The 20,791-nt window shown below is 18.5% G+C and overlaps 4 protein-coding genes across 4 annotated transcripts; 2 read left to right on the forward strand and 2 right to left on the reverse strand.

The window, feature by feature from the left end:
- Nucleotides 1-2: 2 nt before the first annotated feature.
- On the forward strand, nt 3-1,978 carry PGAL8A_00038000 (metabolite/drug transporter, putative; the record flags this gene model as incomplete). The annotated part of the gene is made up of 6 exons (XM_028674383.1): nt 3-102; nt 381-451; nt 535-638; nt 718-778; nt 879-1,738; nt 1,846-1,978. 6 exons carry the CDS (start codon nt 3-5, stop codon nt 1,976-1,978), a joined length of 1,329 nt encoding a protein of 442 aa, XP_028530742.1.
- A 778-nt stretch (nt 1,979-2,756) lies between these two features.
- Nucleotides 2,757-7,394, reverse strand: MB2 (sporozoite surface antigen MB2, putative; the record flags this gene model as incomplete). Its single annotated transcript, XM_028674384.1, has 1 exon — nt 2,757-7,394. One exon carries the CDS (start codon nt 7,392-7,394, stop codon nt 2,757-2,759), a length of 4,638 nt encoding a protein of 1,545 aa, XP_028530743.1.
- A 1,593-nt stretch (nt 7,395-8,987) lies between these two features.
- Nucleotides 8,988-12,908, forward strand: PGAL8A_00038200 (ubiquitin carboxyl-terminal hydrolase 2, putative; the record flags this gene model as incomplete). The annotated part of the gene is made up of 3 exons (XM_028674385.1): nt 8,988-9,109; nt 9,226-9,631; nt 9,897-12,908. 3 exons carry the CDS (start codon nt 8,988-8,990, stop codon nt 12,906-12,908), a joined length of 3,540 nt encoding a protein of 1,179 aa, XP_028530744.1.
- A 1,485-nt stretch (nt 12,909-14,393) lies between these two features.
- Nucleotides 14,394-20,375, reverse strand: ApiAP2 (transcription factor with AP2 domain(s), putative; the record flags this gene model as incomplete). Its single annotated transcript, XM_028674386.1, has 1 exon — nt 14,394-20,375. The coding sequence occupies one exon, from the start codon at nt 20,373-20,375 to the stop codon at nt 14,394-14,396; it is 5,982 nt and encodes a 1,993-aa protein (XP_028530745.1).
- Nucleotides 20,376-20,791: the final 416 nt, after the last annotated feature.

Consider the following 20,791-nt stretch of genomic DNA (forward strand, 5'->3'; position numbering starts at 1 on the left):
AAATGGAAGTTACATCAAGTTTGTTAGAAAAAAACAAAAACCTTGTGGATAACACATCTGAGGTTCTTCCAAGAACTAGAAAATTTTTTGTTTCATCAATTGGTAAATAAAAATAACTTATATAAAGAAGAAAAAAAAAAAAAAAATATTCAATTATTTTTTCAATGTCTTTATAAATTTATATTAACAGTATTTGTGACCATATATGTAATATTAACTATTAATTTCTGTTATTTTTTTATCTTATAAAAATTAAATAGTTCACTAAATATTTCCTTATATTTCTATATTTTTTATATTCTGAAGGACTGAAAATAATATTGCATTATGCAAACAGAATACATATGAATCTATATATTCAAATTTTTTATATTATCTAGGTAAAGCTCATTTGATAAATTCGCTATATGGAATAGGTTATACCATACAAATTGCAATGCTACCATATTTGGTATATATATTATCGTATATATTTTTTTTTTGAAGTATAAAAAAAAAAAAAAAAAAATATATATGTAATTCTTTTTTGTTAAGTTAATTAGCTCAAATGCAGGAATTGAACACAATGGTTACTTATTAACCCTGTTTTCATTTTTGCAATTTATTGGTTCCATTTTTTTTGGAAGATTAGCAGACATGTTAAAGGAAAAAAAAAAAAAAAAAAAAAAAAAAGAAATATATAATTTCTAACTTTCTTTTTATCTTTACTATATACAGTTGGGGAGTTAAAAAATCGTTTTATTTATCTTTGTCTTCCTCAAGTTTAATGTATCTATTGGTTATAAAATATAAAATTTTTATATTTTTAATAATTTTTGTATAATGAATTTGATTCATATATATATATTTTCTTTTTTATTATTTTAATATGTATATAGTTAATGGTATGTGAATCTACATGGACATATTATATTAGTTTTTTGCCATCGTTTTTTATGCAAACATTTCAAGCATCATCCATGTTAGTATGTTTAAAAACAGATGATGATAAAAGAACAGCAGCAATTGGATATTTAAATTTAAGTTATGGATTGGGTATAATCTTTGGTAGTTTTCTAGCTGGTATTATGGTTAATTTTTTGGGGGCAAGAGGGAATTTACTTATTGCTTTAATTTCACAAATATTAGCATTGTATGTATCAAAAAGTTTACAAGAGGATCCTAAATTATTAAAGAGTGATAACACAGAAGAAATAAAAATTAATAATTTTTTTAAAAGCATTAAAAATGAATTTGGAAGAGTACTAAATTTATTTAAAAAAACTTACGGAATTTGTTTATTAATTATTTTTGGTTTACTACCTATATTAATGACTAAATTTGCTTTTGCACCAGTTGTTGTTGATATGTTTAAATTAACACCGTCTCATACTTCTTATTTAATGACATATGCTGGTATTTTAACAATTATAGCAGAGGGAGTTTTTGCTCCTTATTTAAGTTCAATATTAGGAGATATAATTTGTTGCAAATTTTCAATACCATTAACACTTGCAGGATTTTTAATTTTATCATTATGCGGAGCACATGAAGCACTTGTAATTATATTTATGTCAATACCATTATGTGGAGGTGCATTATTATATATATGTGGGACTAGTCAAATGACAAAGAGAGTAGATGAATCAGAACTTGGATCAATTATTGGTTTAAATACTTCAATTTTTTATGCTATTACTATAGTAGCACCATATCTAGCTTTCAAGTCGTATATTGCATTAGGCTTAGGATTGTATTGGTTAATAAATGCAATAAGAATATATAAAAATAAAGAATATTTTTAATATTATATTTTTTTTTACCTTTATTATTATTTTATATGATTTTTTTTTTTTTTTTAAATAGGTTACTCTGTGCTTTCATATGTTTAGTCTTAACTATATATATTTTTATTCTTGACAAATCAACATTCCAAATTTTTAAAGATGATAACGATAGCATTGAAACAATGTTTTCCAGTATTAAGTTAGTTTTATAATACTGGAAATTTATAGGGATAAGAAATATATAATAATAATATAAAGCGATTTTTTCTTTTTTTTTTTTAAATATTTATTAATATAGAAAAAATGAATTTCTATCTATTTTGTTCTATTTGGCTATTTATGCTAGTATTTCTTTTTGTTCTTTGTTTTTTCTCATGTTTTTTTTTTTTTTTTAATATATGTATGAAGAAAAAAATTTTTAGTATATATATAAAAATATAAAATGGAAAAAGAAATGTTTTCATAAAAAAATGACCGAAAAATTTTTTAATAAATTTTTTTAATAATATAAAATAAACTGTTTTTTTTTTTTTTTTTTTTTTTTTAAAAAAAAAAATATATAATGTTTTTAAAAAAAAAAAAAAAAAAAATACTATTATTTTAATAATAAATATTTACATATATAAAAAATATATTATAAATGCGTATCAGATTACACACAATAAAATGCTAATTAAAAAACTTATAAAATATACAAATAAAACAATAAAAAATATTATTAAGTAATATAATTTTAAAAATATAAAACATTAATAAATTAAAAAGAAATTTATAAAGGTAAAAAAAATATATCAGTAATTTTAATATATGTTTTAAAAATATGAATTCATTAACAATGTAATTTTAAAAAAATACATATACATAATAACAAAATTAATATATTTTTTAAATGGAGAAAAATATAATTTTCTTATTTCTTTATTATATATACATAAATATACTATGAAAAGTCATTAATATATTAAATTTATTTATATATAATAAAATGTTTTATTCTTCATAAGATTCAATTATATCATCAGGTAAAAAATCTACAAAATTTTCAAATCCCATTCCACATTCATCATTTTTCACTACTTGAGTTTTTTCTTCTTTAATAATTTTAAGGGAAATCAGTTTTCCCATATATATTACTTTATCATTCCTTAAAATTCTTACATTACTATTATTATTAATATAACCGCTAGTAACAACACAGCCTGCTACTTTACCTAATTTAGATATGTTGAATACTTTTAATATTTTAGCTTCTCCAACTAAATTCCCGTTTGGTTTAACGCTTAATCTATTTTTCATTTCCTCTTCTATTTTTTCAATTAATTCATATAAAACATTAGAAAAAAGAATTTTACATGGAGGTTTTTTGAAATTTTTTCCTATGTTTTTTGAAATTTTAACATTGAAACCAATTATAATCGCATTAAAGCTTACTGCATAATTTATATCACTGGATGAAATATCTCCAATATTTGCATATACAATTTTATTCTTTACTTTATAAATTGAGTCTTCTTTTTCCAATTTTAAAATTGAGTTTTTTAAAACATCGATAGTTCCTTGTTTATCACATTTAATAAAATAATTTACGTATATATTTTTTAAATTGCTTTTATATAACGATTTATCATTATCGTTTAAGATGCAACTTGTTAATGAATTTGTATAAATGGAACTGATGTTATTTAATTTATGTTCATCTTTATTTGAATTATCTCTTTCAGAATTTAAAATAGTATTTTTTTCATTTATATTACTATTAACATTATTATTTATATTTTTAGCTGTTATATCATTCTGTTCATTACTTTTATTTTCATCTAATAATATTGTGGTATTACTTTTATTTTCATTAGGTAAAATAAAATTTTCGTAAATGTCTAAGTTTTCTCCTCCATAATTAAAATTATTCATTTCAATAGATAACATTTCATTTTTGTTATGTTCTGCAATTTCTCTAGCTATGGATTCATTTTCAACAACGAAAAATTTATCTCCAGCTTTGGGTAACGAATTCTTATTATATCCGATAACTTTTATAGGATCTGATGAATATGCACATTTAATATTTCTATTTAAATGGTCTTTTAAGACTTTAATTTTCCCATAAGAAAAACCTGTATAAAAATAGTCATTTACTTTTAATGTTCCACTTTGTAATAAATTTACTGATACTATACCAGTTTTATCAATGTATGAATCTAAAATTACTCCACTAGCTTGTTCATTATTATTTATATCTAAATTAATAAATTCAGATTCTAAAGAAATAGCATCTAATAATTTATTTATTGATTCATCTTTGAATATTGAACATTCAATTACTTGAATTTCCCCTCCATTTAATTCAGTTGAAATTCCATAATACAGCAAATCATCTATAATCCTATCAACATATACATTTGTTAGATCAACCTTTGTAATAGCAATAATAATTTTTATATTAAATTCTTTTATTAATTTTATACATTCGATGGTTTGTTCTTGTATTCCTTCCTCACCAGATATAACTAAAATACTTAAATCAGATATTTTTACACCTCTACTTCTTATAGGCATGAATGCTTCATGACCCGGAGTATCAATAAAAGTAAAAGTGTATTCATCTTTTACTGTAGCTTTAAATGCTCTTATATTTTGTGTAATTAATCCATATTCTTTATTTCTCTCATCTGTTTTACATATGTAATCAAATAAGGATGTTTTTCCATGGTTAATGTGCCCAATAAACGTAACTACTACATTTCTTTTTTTAATACATGAATTATCTTTATTACCTTTTTTTAAATCATTATCTTTAGATAATATATCTGTTAAATTATTATTTTTTTTTTTTTCTTTGTTCTTTAATTTTTTATGGATAACATTTACTTCACATTTTTTTCCATTATCAATTTCTTTTTTATCTTCAATATTTTGATCTTTCTCTTTTTTATTCTCCATAATTTCGTCTTCAGTATTGTTATCCTTCTCTTTTTTATCAACTATAATTTTATTTTCACTATTTTTATTTTTCTCTTTTCTGTCAACTATAATTTTATTTTCACTATTTTTATTTTTCTCTTTTCTGTCAACTATAATTTCATTTTTAATGTTTTTATCATTCTCTTTTTCATCATTTATAACTTTTTCTTCAATATTTTTTTTCCTCTCTTTTTTATTAACCAAAATTTCGTCTTCAATATTTTTATCCTTTTCTTTTTTATTAACCATAATTTTATTTTTAATTTTTTTATCTTTCTCTTTTTTATCATCTATAATTTTATTTTCACTATTTTTATCTTTCTCTTTTTTATCATCTATAATTTTATTTTCACTATTTTTATCTTTCTCTTTTTTATCAATAATAATTTTATTTTCAATATTTTTATCATCTACAATTTTATCTTTAACATTTTTATTAATTATGATATAATCATTATCATTTTTATCAGTTTCTTTTTCATCAATTATAATATTATCATTTTTATCTTTGTCAATTTTACTTTTGTATATATCATTTTTATTAATTTGATTTATATATATCTTATCTTTAAAATTTTGGTTAGTTTCATGAATTGCATTTATTTCATTATAATTATGATCTACGGTATCTCTTATATCACTAAAATTATTTTTATCTTGAATATTACAATTAATATTAAAATATTCACATACCTTTTTTATTTGCTCACTATTCAACTTAAAATTTGAATTAAATTCTTTATTTTCATTGATTACAAAAAACTTTTTTATAGATGATAAAGAAATTTTAATTGTTTTTGATAATAAGGATATGGTAATATTTTCAGGTAATTGATACTGTTTTGAGTTTTTATTTAATTTATCAAATGGTTCTCTATTTTTTTTTAGATAATTATGATTTTTTGTATGTTGGTATTCTATTTGATCGATTAATTTATCTTTTTTTCTTGTACTTTTTTTTTTATCATTATAAATTGAGTTTATATTCTTTAATTCATTTTCATCTTTTAAATTATTATTGTTATTATCATTGTATTGGTTTTCTTTATTTTCACCATCAAGATTTAAAGAATGTATTATTTTTTTAAATGTTTCTGATGTTTTCGGTATAGTTAAAACATAATTTGATTTAAAAGAGTTATCAGATTCTCCCAAAACTTGTACATCTATTATATCCCATATTTTAAAAATATTTGTAAAATGAAATTTAACTAAATTATTTTTGTTATTAATTATTTTATCTTTTTTTGATCCTATTAAATTGGATAAACTTTCTAAATTATTATTCACATTGGATACAAATAATTTTGATTTATGCAAATAACCACTACTTCCATTTCTTAATATCTTAATAAAACAGTAGGATTCACATATTTTTGTTATTAATCCTTTTGAGCATTCTCCCCTTTTTAATTTTATATTTTCATTATATTTAATTATATTACCTAAATAATACATTTTGCTTCTTATATTTATACCCAAAATTTTAACAAAGACTTTTTGATTTACTTCGAAAAAATTATTCATATCATCTATATCTTCACCAAGATTTGATTTATTTTTAAATAATAATCCAAATTTATTAAGATCTGATATTTTTATACAAGCAACATTTTTGTTAACATTGTAAACATATCCTTCAAATGTCTTTCCCATATTTTCATCAAACTTCAAATCTTTTAACTTTTTATTTTTTAATGTTTCCTCTTTTATGTTATTTTCATTATTAATTAAATTTCTATTTACTTTATTTAGACTCATTTCATTTTTATTAGTATAAATTGAATCTAATTTTATATTATTATTTGAATTCTTTTTATAATATGTATTAGATGGATTATGTTCTCCATTATTTATATCTTTGTTACTCTTCATATTTTCATTATTATCATTGGTATACTTAATGATGTCGTTATTGTTATTATAATTATTATTGTGTGTATAATTATATTTATAATTATAAGGTTTGATTCTATCATTATTATTAGCATTGTTTAATTGGCTTGGATTCACATTTTTATTAATTTTTTCTTTTGAATTTATTTTTAAATCCATATTTTGTTGATTATCATTTGCATTTTTCAAATTATTTTCTATTTCGTTTGTTTTATTATCTTTTATCTTTAAATCATTTATTCTATTTAATAATTTGTCACGATTTACTTCCTTCTTGCTGATATATCTATTATTTATATCTTTTTTCATAATATTATTTTTTTTTTCAGTGTTATTTGAGTCATATTTTTCACTTAAATTACTTTTTCTTTTATATTCATCTTCTTTCCTTGTATAAATTTTTTGATTTACATTTCTATTTACCTTATTTAATATACATCCATTCTTATAATCATTGTATAAGTGAATATAATTTAATTTTTTATTTCTATTATTTATTATATTTTCTAAGGCATTTATATTAGGATTATACTGAAAATGTGAATCCAAAAATGGATTCTTAATTTTCGTTTTATGTATACTCTTTACATTTTTTATTAACAACTTATTTAAAATAAAATTATAATTAAAAATACTCCCTTTTGAAAGTTTATAATTTTTACATGAGTTAAAAAATAACTTTCTTCTTATATTTGATGATAAAGATGTATTTATTTTTATAATAGCAACATATATTGTTAATAAGAATACACACAAAAACTTAAGAAACATTACTTCGTTAGAAAAATCAAAGAAAAAAATGCATCTTCTTAAAATCAAATAACTTTTTCATTAAAAAAAATTATTGTAGTGGGGAATTTTGTTTTTTTCATTTTGTCCATATTGTTTTTGATTTATTTTATTTTTTTTTTTTTTTCTATTCAGTTTTTATTAAATTTTATCTCATAAAAAATAATTTTACATATTTAAAATATAAATTAAAAAAAAAAAAAATAAAAGAAAAAATAAAGAATAACAAAACAAATAAAAAATTGGTAAGTCAAAGTTTTACATATTTTATTAAAGCTCTATATTACAAATATATTGTAGTCCTAATATATAAATTATAATAATTTTCCTAAAAGTTTAACAAATATGTTAATTTTATTTAAAAAAAGTTATTTATCTTAACCATATTTGTTTTATGAAAAAAAAATAAAATAAATTTAACAAATAAATAAATTAATAAATAAATAAATAAATATATATATGTATATATATATATATATATTAAAAAGAAAAAAACAATAAAAATATATAATAAAAATTACCTGTAATACAAAAAATATAACAAAATAAAAAATTTATGTCTGATAAAATCTTAAAAAAAAAATGAAAATTATTAAGCAGTGAAGATATTAAAGAAAAAAAATATGAAGAAAAAATTTACAAAAATTTTAGTAAGCTAAATAGAAACAATACATATACAAAAATATAAAAATTAAATAATGTAAATGAAATTTAATAAAAAAGATAAATTTAAATTTTAATTAAACAATTAAATATTGAAGAATAATATAAAGTAGTGCAATAAAATTTTACGCATGAGAAAAAATTAAAAATTCAGACTAAAGAGAGCATTTAAAAAGAAACATATAATATGAAGTTTGTTCTTGCATTATAAAAAAGTAGGTAATTACTAAAAAAAAAAAAAAAAATAAAAAATAAAAATTTTTTAAAATTACTCATATAAAAAATTGTTTAAACAATTTTTATTTTATGTTGATTTTTTTTTTTTTTTTTTTTTTAAATTATTTGATTATTATTATTTTTTTATTTATAAAATAATAGAAATCTTAAAATAAAAATAAATGGAAAATTTTAAAAACAACATATTTATAATTTCATTATATTATGTTCCTCATGTATTCTAACATTCATTACCTTCATATTACCTTATTATTTACATAATAAAGTATATTTCATTATATTAAAAAAAAAAAAAAAAATTTACAATTAAGATGAAAATCAATAACACTAACATATAAGTAATGATTTATTTTAATTTATGCATAATTTAAACTTTTTTTTTTTTTTCTTTTTTTTTAAATGAATATTAATTGTAATATTATTCTGTCTAAAAATAAAATAAAAAAAAATAAAAAAACCTATTGAAAAATTATTAACAATACAAAAAATAAAGAAAAAATAATAATAAAAATATTTTTCTATAGCATCCATAGTAAATTGAAGGGATAAAAAAGAATTAATTTAGAAATATGACAAAATAATTACAATATAATTTTATTTATTTATTTATTTTTTTTTTTTTTTTTTTTTTTTTTTATTATTTTTTTTTTTTTTTTTTAAATATATCTAAATAAAATGGATTTATCTAATACAAATTTACAAAGCAAAAATGTATTACTTGATAAGATACAAATTTTAAATTTATTTAAAATTTTTGATAATTTACCATTTGAGCCTAAAAATGAAAAAGAAATATGGTAATACTTATTTATATGAAAAAGATATATATATATATATATATATATATATATATATATATATATATATATATATTTTTAATACTTTTATTATTTTTTTTTTTTTTCATTTAAAGGTATATTGTTAATAAAGAATTCATTGACAACTTACGAAATTACGAAGCAGGTAAAATTAATAGTTATTCGAATGTTATAAATAATAAAATATTTATAGAGGATTGTAATAATGTAACTACAAAAACTAGATTATTAAAAGAATATGAAAATAGCAATGGTATAAGTTTTGTTTTATATCCAGAAAAAGCTATAGAAATATTAGAAAAGCATTTTGAGTTTAATGTAAAAATTCCAAGAGTAGTTTATCCTTATAAAATTAGTAGGAGAGACAAACTTATTTATAAAGTGGACATTCAACCACTAAAAATTGTTGTTTATTCAAAAAACCCTAATGAATATTCTAACCCATCTAAAATGAAAATAATAATTTTAAGAAATGATACAATTGAAGATGTTTTAAAAGAGGTAATTTTTTATTTTTTTGCCTTTAAAATATATACACACCATTATTATAGCATTATTTAAAATTTACTTAAATATATACCAAATGTGTATGTAATTATATGTTGGAAATATAATAATTATTTATTGTGTATATTTTATAATTATATTTTCTTTTTGAAGTATTTAAATATATCTATTAGTATTATTACTTCATTATTATTTCACTATTTATTTATTTGTTCTTTCATTCATTTATTATATTTTATTTTTTATTGTTTACAATTAGATATTAGGAAGTTTTGATAAAAATAATTTTAAGAAGAATTTATTTTATGCAGATGATTATAATAATAGAAAAGAAAAAAATTGGAAATGCTTATACATTCATGATAATCCTGAATATTCTATGCATAAAAAAGTTTATGATTATGATATAGATGAAACAAGTTGTATATTAATTAGTAGTGAAAGACCAGATATAAAATGCTTAATGAATAAAAGTGATTATAATTATAATAGAAAAGAAGTAAATAAAAAAGTAGAAAATGAAGATGATTCAATAAAAACGAAGAGTATACAATATATATTTGATAAAGGAGGAGATAGAGGTCTCATAAATTTAGGAAATACATGTTTTTTAAATTCATCTTTACAATGTTTATCTAAAATTCTAAAATTTTCTAATTATTTTTTAAGTGGAACTTTTTGGAATCATATAAATTATTCTAATCCTGTAGGACAACACGGTAGATTAGCTAAAGCTTATTATGAGACCCTACTAGAAATGTGGATGATTAATAAGAGAGATGAACCATATTCACCAAAAGCATTAAAACAAGCCATCAGTGAAAAAAGAGATGAATTTTATGGATATCAACAACATGATTCTCAAGAATTATTGGCTTTTTTATTAGATGGATTACATGAAGATTTAAATTTAATTAGAAAAAAACCATATTATGAAGAAAAATTACAAGGTGGTGTAGATAAATTAGATATTGATGTTGCTGAAGCTTCTTGGAATAGACACAAAGAAATTAATAATTCAATTATTGTAGATTTATTTCAAGGTCAATATAGATCAAGATTACAATGTCCTAAATGTAAAAGAGTTAGCATTACCTTTGACCCATTCATGTATTTATCTATTCCTCTTCCAGCGAAAAAAAATCATAGAATTTGGTTTCATGTTATGCTTAATAGAGATATTCCTATTGGTTTGAGATTTTCTTGTTCTTTTAATGGGTCACAAGAGGTATTAAAGTTGAAAATATTTTTTTTAAACATTATTAAGAATTTAAAAAATAAAAGAAAAAATATTCTTTTACACAGTAAATCTATTATAAAAAATAATAAATATCCTCACGAAGGAAATGCATTTAATTTTCATGCAAGATATTTAGATGATAAAAACGAATTTTGTGAAGAAAATGAAGAAAATGTAGATATAAATAATTACATTAAAGCTATAAAAAGTAAAACTAAGATAACTAATACTTTAAAAGAGACAGATATAAAAAGTATCCATGAAAGTATTTGTTCTATGTGTAATATCTCCTCTATTGAAGAGTTAGAAATTAATAACCTTTCTTTTCTTTATACAAAATTGAAAAATTTAGCTTGTAATAATTTTTTTCAAGTTTTAAATAATACCGATTTTGTAACGGAACCTCATACAAGAACTGGAAAAGGAATTAGTCATATATTTGTTTTTATTTTACCGAAAATATATGGTCATTTAATTGATAAAAATATGGAGTTAAAAAGAGATGAAAATTTAGAGGTACTTACTAATTCAACAGTTACCACAAATAATACTAGTTTGAAAGATGAAGAAATAAATATGAAAAACGAAACTAATGATAAAAAAACATCGAAAAGTAAGCTTTGTACAAGTAAGATAATAAAAAAAAGAAAAGGAATTTTATCCAATTCCTTAAAAAAAGGAGATAATAAGTGTCATCAAGAAGAGGAAGTAGAAGAATATGATGATGCAGAAGATGAGAATGAAATAAATGTACAGGATACAGATGACTCAAATGAAATTAATAAAAATAGTGAACATATTTCTTATAATGATTTACTAAAAGATAGAGTTTTTTTTAATCAAGACTTTAATAATTTCCATGATAAATACTTTTCATTACTAATTGTACCTATATGCAAAGACGAACAGCTTTTATATAAAATGAAAAATAATGATCTTCCACTTTTATTTAATGTTCCTTTTAACTTCACCATACTTGACTTGTATAATAAAGTAAAGTGTTCATATAAAAAGAATATCTATATAGATAAAATGAAAAATTTGGATAATCAAAATAAATTAAGTAAACTATTTCATAAAAACAAAAATTCTGCACAACATATTGAAAGTAACAAAAAGGACAATTTTAATAATTCCAATTATAATAATAGTAATGATATGAATATTACTAATAATAACACTGATGATAATGATATAAATATGAAAAATAATTTAAATGATTGCGATGATTTTTTAGATAAATTTACTTTATATATACCTTGCTTTAATTTAAAAGAGGAATATACTCCTAAGGATAATTTAGGTTTAGAATTAAAAAGAGATGGTACTTATTTATCTGATTACATAAAAAATTCAGAAGAAAAAAGACTTATAATAATATATCTAAATAGTAATTCAATAGAAACAGAATTATCATTAGATATCAAAACATTAACATTTATGGATTTAGAAGAAAAGTATGGAATAGATACATGTCTGAAATTATTTTCTGAAGAGGAACATTTAGATGAAAATAATACATGGTATTGTAGCAATTGTAAATTACATGTACAGGCATTTAAGAAGTTAGATTTATTTAGAATGCCTATTATATTAATACTACATTTGAAAAGATTTAATAACACAAATAGATGGTTGAGAACGAAGATAGATTCTTATGTTTACTACCCACACAAAGAAAATGAATATTTAAATATGTCTCCATATATTTTAGAAGATGGCTTAAAACATATGAAAAAATTGGATCCTCATTATTTACCTGTTTATGAGTTAATTGGAGTTAATTGTCATACAGGTGGATTATGTGGTGGACATTATTACGCTTATGTCAAGTTAAAAGATAAATGGTATAATTTTAATGATACCTTTGTTACAAATATTGATGAATCTCAAGTTAATACAAAAAATGCTTATTTGTTATTTTATCAATTATTATCTCATAAAAATGAAAAATTTACAGGTTATGCTGAAAATAGAAATATAGCAGAAGAACAAGCTATTGCTATAGCAAATGCAAGTTATTACAATTAAAATTAAAAAAAAAAAAAAAAAAAAAGTTAAAAATTTTTGAAGTAGATTAATAGAAAATTTTCTAACATTTTAAAAATTATATATCAAATAATTTAAAACAAAAAATTAAAACAATTTTTGACATTGTCTAAATTAAAATGTAATGATTAACAAAAAAAAAAAAAAAATAAAAATAAAAATAAATAATGCCAAAATAAATGAAAAATATATACCTATTTATAATTATGTATATATTTTTCCATATTTAATTAAAGAATTCATAATTAATATTATCTAAATCATATGATTCTTCATTTTAATTTTTTTTTTTTTTTTAAGCAATTGTATAGATTTTTTTAAATTTTGTATAAATTTATTTTTCATTTTCATGAATGAGAATTTTATATTTTAATTAATAATATTTTGATGAAAGTTCACATATATAAATTTATATTTTTATCTATCTATATATTTATCTACTTTATATATAGAATTTTTTTTTTTTTTTTTTAAAAAAAAAAAAATACTGCTTGTTATTTTCTATTATTATATTAGTTTTATATTATTGCATTTGTCAACTCTTTTAAATTTATAGTTTAGTTCTTAAGAGAAAAATATATAAACTTAGACACAAATTATGAACTTAAAAAGTTCTGTAATTTTTTTTTTTTTTTTATTTTATATTTACATATTTTTCCATTTTTATATTTTCTTAAAAAGAAATACGGTTTTAAAAAATATACTTTTATTTTCTTTTATTTTATTTCATATTTTTTTTTTTTTTTTGTTTAAATTTTACGTAAATATTTTTACCATATAGTGAATGTGATTTTTATGTATTTTATATTGCCAGAAATTGAGAAAGATAAAATAAAACGAGTTAAAAAATTAATATTTTGACATTTATATTTAAACAAAATTTTTTTTTTTCCATTTATGTATATACAAATATATATAGTTAAATTTAAATCAGTATAAAATTAATTCTATATTATAAGGAGCTTTATAGCCTTTTCTCCCTACTGCATTTTAAAAAAATAAAATAAAATTTTAAAATATTTATCCTTACAATGTACATTGTAAAATGGATTTACATCATTAATAGAAAATATACAAAATAGAAATTTTAAGTTTATAAATTCTTTTAAAAGCGAAGTTATATTTTTTTCTTTATTATGTTTGATGTAATTATAAAAAAACTGTAATATTATGATGAAAACAAAATTTACACATATATATATATATATGCAGTAATAATGGAGAAATTTAGAAAATATATTTTAAAATAAATTATTTTTTTTTTTTTTAATACAAAAAATTGTGTAAAAATGTAAAATTTATTCTAAAAAAAGAGTTATTGAATTCTACTTATAGGATAAAAAATGAAATGAATTTAGCATATAAGTAAAATCAAATTTTTTACGAAAAAAAAGTATAAAAAAAAATTAAAAAAAAAAAAAAAAAAAAAAAAAAAAAAAGAGAAAAAAAAAAAAAAAATCTTAATAATTATAGTTGAAATATCACTGGAGAAATTTTTTCATTTTCATTTGAATTTTTCATATTATTAGATGATAAGTAAGTATAACTATTTTTCATTTGTTTTGTAATTATAGTTAAGGAATTTAGTAGTTCTTTTTGTTCTTCTTCATTATATAGACTAGGTATTTTTCTTATTTCTAAATTTTTTGCTAAAATTTTTAGTAGAAAAAATATATCATCGTAACAATTTGAATCATCAACGTATCTATTTAAATAATGAATAGCCATATAATATTCTTGAAATGTAATATTTTTTAAATCGTAAGCTAAATTAGACAAACAGTTATCTCTTAAATCTTGTAGTATACATTTTATAGTACCCTTCTGAAATTTTAAAATATTTTCTGATAAATAATATAAAGATAACAAAGATGAAGAATTTTTTGAAATACATATGTTATTATACATTTCATTATTTAACTTATTGCAACATGAATTTTTACAATTTAATGGTAGAACATATTTAGATGATGATATATTTTCTTCATTTTCATTATTATTATTATTATTACTTAAGTTATTTATGTTCGTCATATTATTATTAAATGACATGAAATTAATGGAATTTATATCACTTTTATTATTCATATATTCATTTAATTCATTAAGTTCATTACACTTAGTATTGTTAATTTTCTTCAGTGCTTCATTATAATGTCTTTTCTGTTTTTCATTATTATCTAAATAAACATTTTTTTTATTATTTTTTTTATTTTTTTTATTTTCCCAATAATATCCATCTTTTTTTTCATCATTTTCAAATAATGTTATATAATATTCTTTAGGAAATATTGTACTGTTAAAATTTATATCATTATTTTCTTTATTTTGAGGATTTTTTTTTAACTTCTTATATAAATTATATGCTTTTCTGCATTCTATAGCCATTTTTTTTGCTTCAAGATATCCATATTGTTTTATTGGATAGTATTTTGCACATCTTCTTCCATGAGAGGTATACCATGTTGCCTTCCACCTATATTGTTTTCTATCATAATGTACACCAACAATTCTTGAATTAATATCATCACTATTATCAATTTGTGTATCTTTATTTATATTATCATTTGTGTTATTATTCGTATCATTTACAGTATTGTTATCACTTAAATTATTCATGTCGTTCATTTTACTTATATTATTAAATTTACATGTGCTATTTCTTGTATCATTGTATTTATTTACATTAATTACATCATTAATTTTACAAGACTCTACAATGTCATTTATATTCCTACCGATACTATTTTGAGGAGAGAAACTTTTATATGCTGTATTTTGTATTATATTTTCATTAATATCATTTTCCTTTTTTATAAAGGAATTTATATTGTTAACTTCTCCATTAAGATATCCTGGCATATTTTTATTTAGACATTGATTTGAAGAAATGTTCATATCATTGCAACTAGTATTAATAATGTTCTTATGTTTTATAGAATCTCTAATGTTATGTATACTATTTTCTTTATTACGAGGGCATTTAGGATATGAATTTTCTAAATTTTTATAAGATGAAGAAGTCGAAGATATGCACGAAGAAGAAGACTGAAAAGATGAAGTTCCAGTAGATGAACAAACAAAATTTCTTTTTTTAGTATGAGTTTTTTTGCCATTTTTTTCATTAGGATTATATTCATTTAAATTGATAGATTTTAAATTTTCTACTATATTTTTACTTAGATGATTTGTATTATTTTCTTTTTGAAAATTTTCATCATTTGCTTTTTCTAAATCTAAATTACTTGTTTCATTATTTTCAACATAATTACTTTTATCTGTATTAATGTTGCTTATTTTATAAATATTTGAGTTATCACTTTTTTTATCACTAATACTTACATTACTATCTACTATATCAATATTTTTACTTTTTATTTTAAAAATATTTACATTATTCGTTTTATCAACATTGATATCATTCATTTGATCAATATTCATGTTGTTTTCTTTTTCTATAATTTTTGCGTTTACATTAAGGATATCTATATTCTTATTTATATCATCAGGATTCTTAGTCATTTTATCACTATTTCTTAAAGTAGCTAAAGAATTTTCTTCAAAACTGGGATCACACATATGTAGTTTATTTTTACTTTCAATATCATTTTCAGTTGATGAATTTATATTTTGTAAATTATGTAACGAGGAGGTATTTAATTTATTTGCTAATATTTCTTCCATTCTTTTTTGAAAATTATTTTTATCATTGATATTTTCATATTTATTAATGTTTCCATAATTAAATGAAGAACTCATTATATTGCCATTATTATTGGAAATAAAATATGAGTTTAATACAGGATTATCATTTAGTGAAGATATATTTATATCATCTATTTTAAAATTTTTTCTATCTTTTATATTATTATTATTATTATTATTATTATTATTATTATTATTATTATTATTATTATTATTATTATTATTATTATTATTATTATTATTTTTCTTCTTCTTATAACTACTTGAATTTTCAATATTTGCATAAACATTCTTATTACCATTTTTCTTTTTATAATTTTTTTTACTTCCTTTTTTTAATTTACTGTTTCCATTACCATTATGATTATTTTCATTTTTTAATTTGTTACTTTGTTGATTAGCTCTATAAGCCTGTTCAAAAATTAATGCCTCTTCAGGAATTTTCTGATAATTTTTGCAATATATAGCTAATCTACGAGCATAATCAAACCCGAATAATTTTATTGGAAAATATTTAGCTACTCTTTTCCCATCTTCATTCCAATTAACACTCCATCTTTGTTGATATCTATCAAAGTATACTCCTTGAACTAATGGAAATTTCTTTGCTCTTTTAACCATTTCTTCAGTTAAAATAGCCTTATGTAGCTTATATTGTGCCCCTCCCTTTTTACTTGGTAAATGTCTTAATAGATCTAAATATTTGAACATTTCTCTTTCATCCATAGATTCATTAAACAATATAGGTATTTTATTTTGATCATTTAATAAAAGATTTTCTTTTTTTTTTGTGTCCATATTTCCTAATTGTTTGATGTTAAAATTATCCAATTTTATTTCATTATTTATCATATTTTCACTCTTTTCTTCAACATTTTTTATATTTATATTTTCGAAATTCAAATTATTATTTATATTATTTTCATTTTTTACTTCATCTCCTATATCTTCATTTTTCGCTTCCTTCCTTTCTTTCTCTCTTTCCTTTTTTTTTATTGGTTTTTCATCTTTTTTGGAATCATTCATAAGTTTTATTTTATCATATAAAATGTTATTTTTGTCACTTTTTTTTTTAAATTCTTCTGACCATAAATTAATACACCTTTTAGCAGCATTCCTCTGAGGTCTCTTTATATATTTCCCATTGTTATTATTTATATTATTACTATTTTTATCATTACTAACATTATTATTAGTAATATTACTACTAAAATTTTCATTATTATTATTATTATTATCATATTCATAATCATCATTATTACCATTATCATTATTTACATTATTATTATCCATATTATTATTATTATTTTCATTATTATCCTTATCATTATTATTATTACCATTATCATTATTTTCATTATTATTATTCATATTATTATTATTATTTTCATTATTTTCATTATTATTATTCATATTATTATTATTATCATCATTATTATTATCATTATTATTATCATCATCATCATCATCATCATCATCATTATTATTATTGTTACTGTTATTATTATTGTTATTATTATCATTATTATTATTATTATTGTTATTATTATCATTATTATTATTATTATGATTATTATTATTATGATTATTATTATTATGATTATTATTATGATTATTATTATTATGATTATTATTATTATGATTATTATTATTATGATTATTATTATTATTATTATTATGATTATGATTATGATTATTAGTATTATTATCATCATCATCATAATTATTATTATTATCATTATCATTATCATTATTATTATTGTTATTATTATTATTATTATTATAATTATTATTATTTACATTATTATTATCCATATTATTATTATTATTATTATTATTTTCATTATTATCATTATCATTATTTTCATTATCATTATCACAACTATTGATATTGGTAATATAATTATTACTACTATCATTATCATAATTTATTGAATCAGAATTAATACTAACCTTTGAATTGTTACTTACGTTTTCATTTTTTATATAAAGATTTGAAACTTTTAAATTATAATTGTTTTTATTTCGACCAATCTTATTTTTTTTCATTAACTTTTTATTATCCTTTTTCGTATTTAAATCATTAAAATAATGTAAATTATTTTTTTTGTTTTCACTAAATAAATTATAATCATATTTATTTTCATTATCACTATTTATGTTATCAATATAATTAGAGTTAAGTTTTATGTCTATCTTACCACTATCATTAAAAACATTGTTCACATAACTTATTTCATTTGTAATATCACGATTTTCTTCACCTTTTATGTTTTTATTTTCTTCATTAATTACATTAAAATTTTTTATATCCTCATTGTAAAGAGAAGGAATTTTGTTGCATTTATTACTATTTAATAATAATTCTTCATTTTTTCTTTTTCTTTTTTTAAAAATTTTTTTTTTTACACCACAATTTTCTTCAGAGGTGAAACAGTTGATATTTTTGTTTTTATCAATATTTTCTTTAAAGCATGAATTAGCATTTAATAATATATTTTTATCTAATAACTTATCACATATTTTATCTTTATCCTTTACATATTCATTAAAATAAGAAATTTGATTGCATACTATTATATCTGCTTCTTTTTTTTTTTCGTAATATTCTAACTGATTGTTATGATCTTTTTCGTCATTATTTTTTTTATATTCATTGAAATTTGTTATATTATCTTTATAATTTTTATTTTCAATGTTTTCTTCTTTTTGTATTTTACAACAGAAATTACTTAATTTATTTGCAAGCTGTACATTATTTAAAAAACTGTAAGTATTTTGAAAAAAATCATTTTTTCCTAAAATAGGAACATTTTTGAAATTCAAATTCATATGAGTATCAACTAATTTATCTTTTTCATAATTTTTATTATTTAATTTGTGAGTTAAATTACAATTTTTTACAGAATTATAAGAATTATAAAAATCATTTGATAAATTATTTCTTTCATTTAAGTTGTATTTTTCATTATTATTATTATTATTATTATCAAATTTTTTATAATTCTTGTTAATGGAATCAAGGTCAACTTTTTTATAATTGTTATTTATAATATTTTGATTTTCATTAATATTATTAAAATTGTTTTTTTCAAAATTTATTAATTCTTTGTTTTTGTAAAAATTTGTATCAACAGAATCTTGGAGATAATAATTTGTTTTGCTAAAATTATTTCTTTCGTTATTTTCTAAATCATGATGCAAATTATTTTTATTAAAATATAAATTTTTGTTTGATTCTACATTTATAATGTTCATATTGTTTTTGGTATTATCTTTTCCTATTAAATTATTTTTTAAATCTAAATTATTTTTTTGTTCAATTTCTTTAATTAAACTATTATCTAATTTAGGAAAATTAGTAAAATTATTATTAATTATTTTATTATCTATGTTTAAATAACCACAATATTTATAATCATATGTGTTTATATTTGAAGCATTATTTTCCTTATAAACCATTTTACTATCATTATTTTTTACAATATTCCTTTTCATTTGTTTCGATTTATTTCTAATTATTTGTTTAGTATTTTTATCTTTTAGCTGGCTAATATATAAATCATAATCTTTTTTATTTATTCCTATTTTAATTCCACTACTATTAGAATTATTTAATGAAGTATTATCATTAGAAAGATTTATTTTTTTATTATTACTTATAACATTTATATCATTATTATTTTTAATTTCAGAATTAATACTATTTATATTTATCAAATAATTTCCTTTTTCTAATTCCATCTTTGCTGATATATAAAAATTAAAAAATTAAAACAAAAAAAAAAAAAAAAAAAAAAAGTTTTCTTTATTCATAAAATATTCACAAAAGCGAATATATAATAACAATAATAAAATAGAAAAAAATTATATAATGACTAATTGTTTAAAATAGTTTTTCAATTTTACTGCATACAAATGTAAATTTTATTTTTAATATTTATGTATTGTATTTATGCTAATAACAAAAAATGTAAATTCATATAAAATATTACAAAATTTACAAAAATTTGTCTTATGCATTTAAAAAATAAAAATATATTAAAATATGTTTTTTTTTTTTTTTTTTTTTTTTTTTTTTTTTTTTTTTAATTTTTTTTTTTTTTTTTTTTTTTTTTATACCAAAAAAAATTTTTTTTTTAATTAAAATTTTTTTATCT

Source organism: Plasmodium gallinaceum (genome assembly GCF_900005855.1).
Source record: "Plasmodium gallinaceum strain 8A genome assembly, contig: PGAL8A_v1_21, whole genome shotgun sequence".
Taxonomy (NCBI): domain Eukaryota; phylum Apicomplexa; class Aconoidasida; order Haemosporida; family Plasmodiidae; genus Plasmodium; species Plasmodium gallinaceum.